The 10,543-nt window shown below is 33.5% G+C and overlaps 1 protein-coding gene and 1 pseudogene across 1 annotated transcript; both read right to left on the reverse strand.

Annotated features, from left to right (window-relative positions):
- Positions 1–1,133: 1,133 nt before the first annotated feature.
- Positions 1,134–1,998, reverse strand: LOC146530514 (protein CFDP2-like; annotated as a pseudogene).
- Positions 1,999–3,979: 1,981 nt separating this feature from the next.
- On the reverse strand, positions 3,980–9,112 carry LOC146530515 (uncharacterized). The gene is made up of 6 exons (XM_085199899.1): positions 8,731–9,112; positions 8,347–8,482; positions 7,748–7,804; positions 7,295–7,381; positions 6,644–6,706; positions 3,980–6,444 (listed from the first exon to the last, which is right to left on the reverse strand). Exons 1-6 carry the CDS (start codon positions 8,884–8,886, stop codon positions 5,273–5,275), a joined length of 1,671 nt encoding a protein of 556 aa, XP_085056025.1. The 5' UTR covers positions 8,887–9,112; the 3' UTR covers positions 3,980–5,272.
- Between the last annotated feature and the right edge of the window lie 1,431 nt (positions 9,113–10,543).

Genomic DNA, 10,543 nt, shown 5'->3' on the forward strand with positions numbered 1-10,543 from the left:
CAGAACCCCCCCCCCCCATGAGCTTTACATTTCACTTTTTTTTCATGTACAAATTAGTGTGTATGTTTATAAAATACTAAATATCAAAAGTACATGTAGTAGAATTTAGTAAAGAAATTCTCGTGTCCTCGAGAGAGAGAGGAAAAAGACGACGGGATAACAAAAGAAGCTATGATCCGTCTAAATAATGTACGGAAGAAAAGAGGAATTTGAATCAAAACCGAAATAAGAATGGTTCGAGCACTGATATTCTCTATTACTACCATTTGATAGATAGGTATAGGTGGAGGCAGATCATCTGCTCTAGATGTAAAACCTGATCATTCTCAAATTCATTGTAAATTTCTACAAGATTATCTAGTACTACAGCCAGAGCGTCATCTGAAGCTTCAATCATAAGCTTAGTTTCAATAAAGATAATAATTTATCCTCATGAGCGTTATAGTTCACACGCTATAGTAATATTAGTTCCGCGTATAAAATAAAATAGACTGAGATCCCAGGACCCCAGACCTACGTTATTTTAGTAAACCTGAAATTTTGAAGAGTAATAGTCTAATAAGTATGTAAGAGTGTATGCATACTTACTAATTTGAAAGTGAGTCCCTTTCGAAGATAGCGCCAATTTAAGGTACAAGCTCACCTACCTTAAAGTAAAAACCCTCGTATTCAAGTATGTTTTTGAGAAAAATGTAAAAAAAAAATATTATAACCAAACCCTTTACGTAGGCTTTACTCTTGCCAGACGTCCTAAAGGTTGTTTAAAATTGGGACAAAATACGCTGTACTTCTTCTTCTTCTTGGCATTAATCCCGGCTATTTCCAGGGTCTGCCTTCCTACTCCACCTACTCCATTTTGCACGGTCTTAAGTGCGTCGGTAGTGAGTCCATTGACTCTCATGCCCTGCATCACAACATCCAACCAGCGCTTCCTTCGGCGTTCGATAGGTCTCACCTATCGAATATCAGGCGATGCTCTTGGAGCTTATCCGTTACGTCACGCACACCAAGACTACCTACCTACCTACTCTTGAATGTGCCGAGATAGTGCTGGCCAGCATTCACTGCCGTATAAAATAACAGGTATGCTCTTGTATATCAGCCGTCATCTCTGCTATGAAGTCAGTCTTGACCCGAGGCTTACATTTCTCGGCGACTTTTTTCTTCGGGGTGACGTTAAAGTCCAGAAGGAGACGATGTTGGGCCGTCAGGCTTTCGCCTGGAATTACTTTACAGTTAGTTACTCTGCCCATATGACACCGTCTGGTCAATATGTAGTCAATTTGAGTTGAGTGGGACCCAATTTATAAGTAATAAGGTGCTGAGGGTTCTTTTGGAAAAACATATTCGCGACGCCCAGATCAGACGCAATATAGGTGTTCTTAGAATATTTTCTCTCTCTACATTACGAAGACCGTATCTAAAACCCCCGTGAACACGTTCATATGGCTCAGCAACCTTACTGACGTGACTGTTCAAATCTCCCCCAACTAAAACCATTTCTGTAGACGGTAGAGCAACTAGAACCTCTTCATACTGCTCCTAGAATGACTCTTTTTCGGACACGCTACAGCCGGCCTGCGGCGCATAGGCACTGATTAAGTTTGTAGTAATGCTTTCAATCAGCACCCTTACACGCATGAAGCCATTGCAGTGACCATCAGCTTCAAGAAGCCAGTTCTGAAACTCTTCAGAAAGAACTACTGCCACACCGTTTTTACCCGAGGGTGACACGGTGTATATAAGTCGGTAACCCTGTCCGTTATTGCGGGACTTATTGCCCTTCCAGCAAGCTTCCTGGAGAAAAGCACACTGGACTCGAAATCTTATAAGTACATCTGCGAGTTCTCTGCATCGTCCCGTTAGAGAGCCAATATTCCACGTTGAAAGGCAGAGTTTCTGTCTGGGTACTAGCGTTTTAAGCAGTGTTCGTATTTGACACGTTGTTGCGTTCCATATTAGCGGCGGATGGCGGTTTTTAAATGGAGCAACTGCCATTTGACTTCCAAAACCACTTTGGAAAAAGTACGTACGTAAAGTATTTTACATATATTATTTATGGACTATTTTAAGACCCCTTATAAACACCCAAATCGATCTGATGGCTCAATCATCCTCCCAGATAGAGATGTACCTTTATTTTGCGCTACTTCTGGAAGGGCCCCACTTTCAGATTAGTGAGTACGCAAACTTTTATAAAATGACATCGGTCTGGAGGCCCTAGGAACTTGAAGTAAAAAACTACGAAACTGGAACCACATGCAAACTAAATGAACAATAGAAAGATAAAAGTAATTTTAATTAATATAATGTAAACTACCGGTACAGGCTGCACTAATCCTTGTATTTATTTGTTTATTGGAGGCCCCCTCCAACCTCAAGCTTCCTCTTAAGTAGATACTATGCGTTTTTTCAAAGGCTTATTTAGGATTTGATCAAGGGAATTTGCACCATTTGGAGGCCCCCCAGGACCCGAGGCCCGGGGCGGACCGCCCCTGCCGCCCCCCCCTTAGTCCGCCACTGCAACCAGACACAAGATGTTTGATTGATCTACCGATTTCTAGATCATTTAAAAATTTGTAAGAGCACTGGTACCCATAACACAAGTTAAATCTTACAATGGGTACCAGAGTTCATTAAACCAGAGTGAAATTATTTTATTGAATGCTGTAAATAGGATTGATTTATTGTATCTGGTGACTGTATTCATACATTTTTGGCAATAAACTTTCATTTCATTTCAGTTTAAGAACAAAGAGTTCAGAAACTACTGGTACGAATTGAAAAAAACTTTGTGTCGTATAATCCATTTATTGAGAAAGACTATATCTCATTGTTGTGTTAGCTCAGTTTAATCGTTTGGATGTAATCCACTGTACTTGCGGTAAGATTCACCTAGATTTTAGAATATTCCGTATGTTCTCACAGTTTTTTTATATATGAAATAAAAAGCAATTTTATTTTTCAATTTAGTACACAAAGGAAATCCCTCTTATCTCCCACGCATTCAAGATGGCGGATACTTTTGACCCCTACTTAATCTGTTATGCCTAAGCTTTGTTCATTTTATGTTTACTTGTTAATTAGATTTAATTTTAATTAGATATAATTTTATCGATGTATAATTAGTATAATTATACTATATAGGAAATCAATTAACTAATTAGTTGAATTTTTCCACTCAACACGCAATGCCTGCAGAATTTGGCGGAAAATCGCGAACGGAGTATCTTAACTTAACACACTAGGTTCCCTCTGCCAAGCCTGCTGTGTGCGGAATACAGGTGAAGCTAAAAAAATAAGTCTTTTTGAAGAATATTTTTTGTTTTATGCTATAGCATATGTGTTAGAGGGATATATTCCTCGTAACAGGGTAGGCAGTGTAGGCTTAGTTTTAATACTGTTTACCACTTAAATAGCGGAACTCGACGCCACATTTTGTCTTGACAGAACAAAGGAAGAAATAATACACTGTGTATCGGAGATGATTCGAACCCGCAAACAATTAGACGCTGTTTCACTGAGCCACTCTATCTCTATATATAATAAAAAAGTAAAAATGGCGCGTCTGTACACTGAATATATTTACAAAATAATAATGGTTTAGGAACAGTAGACCCCAAATCCACAAAAAAAAATGTCTGTTTATACACGCTAATCTCCGTAACTACTGGACGGATTTGAATGAAACTATTTTGGTTGTATAGGTATTAACTCTAGGCAACATCTAAGCCATATTTTATTTATTTATTAGATATCAGTATACATACATTATTATGTATATTATTATAAATATCAAGTATCAACATACCTTATAGAAATAACGATAATGTCGTAAAAAACATATTAGAAGTTATTATAATTGTCAGTCAATTCTGTGTATAAAATAAATAATCATGTAGTACAAGCGGGCAAATCCGCGGGCGGGTCACTAGTATATAATAAAACATATAAGGGTTATAAAAATAAAGATATGTAATATAATAAAATCTAATTTTTATTGCACATTTTTTACAAATAACATAATATATGTATATGTACATAATGTATAAAACTTTAACAGATCGCTTTCATTGTGATGGATACTAAGTTAAAAAAAGTCTTTACTCACACTTTGTACATTTAATAGTGTGTTTTTAAGTAAGGTAATGAAAAAATACCATAGTAAAAATATTTTTAAGGATTAATAAAAAAAATAGAAATTAACACATTATTTGAATATTATGATATTAATAAGAATATACTTTAACTTTGCGTTAGTTATGGGCGTAAAATGACAATGAAATAAATAGTAGACATTTTTTAAGAGGTCAGCTCGAAGGACCATAATAAGGTCCATTACAAACTAAAAATATATTTAGTAAAGAGAACTTGGTGTAAAGACAATCCCTTTTTTTACATTTATCCCAAATTACGTGAAGGCGATACCCAACGCCATCCACCTCATTAGTCCATCAGAGAGGAGAAATAAAAATAATTTGAATAAAATAATTTTATCGAGTGGGGATCAAACTCACCACCATTGCGTCTCCAGTCAAACGATGTCTCAAAGGGTCACAGCGGCCTAAAAAGTTCTTGATAAATATTTCTATAAAAGAAATGATCGACCATTTATTTTATAGTCATACTTAGTTTTATAGTCGAGTCTGGCTCGAACGGCTAAAAGTATAAAAAAAATATTATAAACTAAAAATATATTAAGTATATATGAAAATAAAATACGCTTCAATTAAGTAAATTATAAATATTTGGCTGCCATTATTTTATTACATGGCAAGACATTTTCTAAAATGCATTTGTGCTATAAGTATTATAGAGTAAAAGTAAAAAATAAATTTTGTAAGACAAAATTATAGTTTTGGCAACTTTTTCAAAAAATATATAGTTTGTTAACCTTTTAAGAGATCTTTAGTTGTATTCCATTGTTAATTAATGGTAAATTTGATCTTCTAGTATTATTTTTTTGTATATAAATAAAAGAATAATAATAATATTTTCTTCCCAATTACGTAGTTCTGTTAATTTAAATATACAAAATTATTTTGACACAAAAATATAAAAAAATAGTTTGACGGAGTTTGGACACAACCGTTCGAAAAATAAAATAGATAATAACTATCCAGTGAAATTTAAAAGCCATTAAGTGGCAGGCCATAACTCGTTACTTTGCTTCTTCGCGAGGGCGACCAAAATCAGAACAATTCCTTCCCAAATTATAATCGAACTCACAACCATCACGCGACAGCCCTTTATAATAGTTTTTTTAAAATTTTCAAATAGAATGCAAGGGCTGAGGCGCACGATCATCCGGATCGACTTTTCTCTCATGAACTTTCAAATGGCCTTTCAAAGTGCACTTCTGTGTGAACGCGCGCCCACAGACGGGACAGACGAACCGTTTATCATTATTGTGTATCCGCATGTGCTCTCTTAACGTTTTCTTCCTCTGATACGACTTGTGGCATATACTGCACGTGTGTATCCGTTCTCCGTCGTGTTTTATCATGTGCATTTTTAAGGAGTTCCGCGTGTAAAAGGCGAGGTCGCATTTACTGCACTTGTGATTCCTCTCGTTTAAATGGTCCCGTCTGACGTGACTCGACAAGTGTCCGGGCGTTATATAGCTTTGAGTGCACGCCTTGCACTTATACCTCTTCAGTTCTTCATTGTGGACCTCTGCCAGATGTTTTTGTCGGGCGTAAAACGACGATAACGATATATTGCATCTTTTACACGCATAACGTATACCGGATTTGTGCTCTTTCGACACGTGGTTTTCTCTTTTGGTCACTCTGTCGAAAATGGCGTCGCAGTATCTACAGGGGAAGTCCCCGATTTCGTGTGTCCTCATGTGGCCGCGTAGTCTCGCTTTAGAAGCGAAAGCTTTTCCACAACTGTCACATATGTGGTTAGGGTAATGAACGTTCATATGAGTATTGAGACTGACAAAATTAAGAAAAGTTTTCTGACATATTGGACAGTCCAATTGGTCTTTTTCTAATTTGAACGGCAAATTGTTCCAACCCGAGTTGCTTTTGGATGTAATACAATTGTTTATGTGATTCTTTAGAGTTTCATAATCCGTTATGTCGCTCCTGCATATTTTACACTTTAATTTATTGCTACTCTTATAAAATCTTTGCAAAGTTGAAGAAATCATTTTTTTGAAAGCCACATGTATGTTAGTGACACTGTGTTGCATTATATGACTTTGTATGTCATCCAATATGGCGGATTTTTCTGGGCAAATAGCACAAGAGTACCCATTTTTGCCCATTTTGAATGGAAAAAGTCCAGATTGTAGCAGTTTTTCAGTTTCGGACAAGTCTGCTTGTTTTTTTACAGAATAGGAAACTTTTTTTTTAGTTATGGACAAATTTTTTTTACGCGTTCGCCTTGGTCTGTAGTCGTCGGGCTCTTTTTTTATGATGAGATCGTTTAAAACTGAAAATAAACATTCTTTTTTGTAAATATGTATTTAAAAAATACATATTATATACCTATTCGTTTATAGATGTATAAAAAACCTTTTTTTAATCTAAGTGGACGAAAAATGAAAATTTAATTAACATTAACTTTTACATAAATTTTTATATATTTAAATTAGAAAAAGAGTTTTTCAATCATAAATTAATCTACATACCAGTATCATCAAAATCACTATCTTCCTCTTCTTTCACAGCTTCTAATAATATCCTATCGCCATCTGAAATGAAAAAAATAAAATAATAATTATTTTTAAAGTAATTGAAGACTGTTGTAGCACAGTCGCACATCTCATAACATGTTCATTTTCTCGCCCAGATAACAAGACAAAACATGGCACTGTCTCCACATGTCATCCACATGTCAACATGCAATGTCTCAAAAATTGTGCAGTGCATGGGGAACAGTGTGTCCCAACATTAAGCCCCCTCTGCCTAGGCTATTAATTGCCGGATACAGTGTGATGCTGAAAAAAAAAATTCAATTTCTTGATAAACTTTCAATGGTCAAACTTATTATAATATATGTTTTGATTAAGACTTATCACTATAAGGAAATGAAACCATTATGTATACAGTTATGCATTGTCCCACCACTTGAAGACTTAAAAAATTCAAGCTTTGCCAAGACAAGATGGTGATTCTTTGGATTGGGGATTTTAAATTTATTTGCTTGTATATTATTTAAGGATTCTTTTTTTTTTAATTATAAGCACTCCTTACTCTTTCTTTATGCAGACCATAACTGTGCCAAATTTCATACTCCTCCAATCCTAAAATTTTCATAATAATAATGTTTGTTTGATTACCTGAGTCGTCATCGTGAAAGTCTTTGGAGAATCCAATAACAGACACTATGTCTTCATTCACATCATTCAATACTTCTTTGAGAGATACTGGAAAACAGTTAATTTTTTTTTTAAGTTCTTGCTGTAAAGTGTTCTAGTGTTAAGATGGGAGTGTCTTCTCCAATTTCCAACAAATTTTTGAGGCATTGGTTGTCAAGTGGCAAAAATAGTATATTATATATTATGCATAGTGCAGTCATCATGGCTGTAAACACAATGGTTATGTATTTGATACACATCAAAGGGAACAAATATATTTTTTTCATTTTCCTTGCTCCAGTACAAGGGCAAAGAGCTATGTCGAGTATTAGTGAACAGGCAATACCACGAAAATTTGGTCAAAATTGGAGAATGAAGTATATAAATACTAGGTTCTTAGATTCAGGTTAATGGTTCTAGCTAATAAAAACTAACCACTATTTTTTCTTGGTGAAGTTTCAAGTTTAACACTTTCATATTCTTGATCTGCCTCTGAAATGAATTATAACAGTTTTTTTCACAACAGACCCAGAATTAAAATTACAGGTAATAATTTTTTATTCCATTAAAACTATTATTATTTTAAAAATAAAACTAAGAATATGTGAGTAGGATGATTCTAATAGAATTAATTTACAATTTTATTAAATTTTAATTTTATACAAAAATAGCATTATAATATCTTCTATATACATACTTTATATAATATAATTACAGCATAATAAACATTAAGAACTAGTGTCAAGGCATACAGAAGTAAGCAGTCCATTTTCTGTGTTGGCAGATCTCAATGCAACACTTGATACAGAGCAAGGATGTGCAAATATTAATTTGTAAAAAATACTTAATAGTATTTCATTACCTTGAGTGGGATTCGAACTCATACCTGTCATATTTAGTCACATATTTGTACACCTGTCCCCAAAACTGGCCCAAAACATATTGAAACTAAGTATTAAAAAGTTTTAAAATTATATAATACACAAATATTAAAAAAACTTAAAATTATATAATAAACACATAACTAAACTTACTTTTTAACCTGACTGTTACTTCTAAAGCCTTTAATGATGTCTCAACTTGTTCTTTGAATTTCAGGCTATTTTCTAACTGTTGTATGCAATTGTTACATATCAAACGTTTTGTATCATCTAATTCTAATATCCCCAACTGTAAATATCAAACAATATAAGTGTAAAGTATTTGTGTATAATAAGGTTTAATAAATGTAAATGTATTATTTTTAATTTAAAATGTCAATGGAAGAAAAACATAAAAAAAATAAAGCTATTTCCTTGCAATTTGAATCAAAGTGCTAATATTTGTTTTAAAAGTATCCTCGAATAGAAATAACATTTAACAACTTCGTACAAAGGAAATTTTCTAAAGACATCTCACATAATATATTATTTACTTACATCTATAGAAAAACATTTGAACAGCATATCTGTGTAAGATTCTTTTTTATTATCATTAATTTGTTTAATAAGCATACTTTTAACGACTCCTTCGTTCAGACATAGGCTGCAGGTACCCAATATCGGCAGTGTCTCCACCATAATCCCTTCTTCCATATTTAATATATTAGTTATTCAACTTGTTTAAAATAACTTTTATTTATTTAATGCTCAAATCGAAGCAATCATACGCATATAATACAAAAACACCGACAATCGACAAGATAATGTTCATTTTGACAATTATTGTGACAGTTCGTTTTTGACACATGTATGTATATAAGATATAACGTCTTGTTACTCCTATTAACTATTTATTTGGTCTGAGTTCTGGGAATTATCAAAATGTCAGAAAGGTAAATATTATGCTACTATCCAACCCAATATCCCAAGGCGACCTTGGTTCTTTTGACGAAAATTTGCTGAACGGAGGATTATATTAACTATTTGTCATTTGCGCCTTGGGCATGCATGTACACCTGTGCACCTAGCTAAGATCAGGGTCAAGGACCACTCACTGTGTGAGTGTGGCCTGGATGAAAGTTCCCCTTCCCACATCCTTTTCACATGTCCCAAGTTAATTCGTCCCTTGTATGATATCCTTCCTCATATAGTACCCCGCCCCCTTAATGTACAATGTTTGTTAATATTTGTATTTTCTCCTTTGTGTAAGTTTTTATGTAAATATATTAAATATAATAATATTAAAGTATAAGTATAATATTTGTATATATATAATATTTATTTTTTTTACTTATAGGTGAAGGCAGTATCTTAGCTGGATCTCTTTTCAACGTGCATTCTCCTATTGTGTTAGTGTCTTTTTACCGTACATTCTCCTTTGTGTGTTTTCCATTCAACGTGACACTGGCGAAGTGATTAGTGCTGAATTGGCACGCTCGGAATGCCATAAATAAAGAACAACAACAACAACAACTATTTATTTTGAAAATGCTTTATTTTAAGAATAGAATTATCTATTTTAAATAATAAAAATAAATAGATACATATTTATTATTGAAAAAGTTATCTACCATTCAGATTCATTAAATAAATGTCTGTAAAATTATTTTACAGAAGAATACGTGATAATGTCGTAAGTAAATTTTTTTGGTAAATGGATATTTTGTGAAGGGAATTGAATTATTATCACTGAGCTATCATTATTTTGTATAAACAACGACAACAAAGGAGTTAAAGTTTCATCGATAAATTAACATTTATTTGCCTCTTTAATTTAATATTTTTTACTTAAATTAAACAGATTTTAGAATTACAAATATAACGAAATAAAACACCTCGAGGCTTTTACTGAACTTGTATTTCTTTCTAAAAGAAAATACTGATAAGGTTGTACAATGTATCTGTTAAATTCTAATACGACATTTTATATTTATTCAGTTATTTTAGAAGACCTCTTTCTCTTTCCGCATTAAGTCTAAAAGTGCATCTCGAATTTTCCGACCACATCATAATGGTGGTAGTTCCATAAACCTATTTTCAAAAATATCTTTTAATAAAACAGAGGTCGATTACATTTTTATAATAAATTATTGCGAATGTCAAAACTATTAATATAAAATCATTACACAAGTAACAATGTTAACTTAGGCTGATCGAGCCATCTTCTTCGTGTCAACGCTTGGAAAATTCAGATTATATTTTGCCAGTATTTAGCTACGTTGACTGCGGTATCTTTTGCCTTAATCAATTCGTCATATGAACAGGTGAATGGACATTTAGGGCAGGAGAGTAAGTGTACCATCGTTTGTAG

The sequence above is a fragment of the Heliconius melpomene genome, chromosome 17, assembly GCF_056956725.1.
Source record: "Heliconius melpomene rosina isolate 202511_hmr_F chromosome 17, ASM5695672v1, whole genome shotgun sequence".
NCBI lineage: Eukaryota > Metazoa > Arthropoda > Insecta > Lepidoptera > Nymphalidae > Heliconius > Heliconius melpomene.

Bases quoted from the DNA above. Each gene is read 5' to 3' on its own strand.
- LOC146530515 (XM_085199899.1), bottom strand. From the start codon at position 8,886: ATGGAAGAAGGGATTATGGTGGAGACACTGCCGATATTGGGTACCTGC. The intron at 6,707-7,294 runs GTAATCAAACAA...TTTTCATTTCAG, and splicing joins CTTTCACGATGACGACTCAG to ATGGCGATAGGATATTATTA. The intron at 6,445-6,643 runs GTATGTAGATTA...GTTTATTTTCAG, and splicing joins TAGTGATTTTGATGATACTG to TTTTAAACGATCTCATCATA.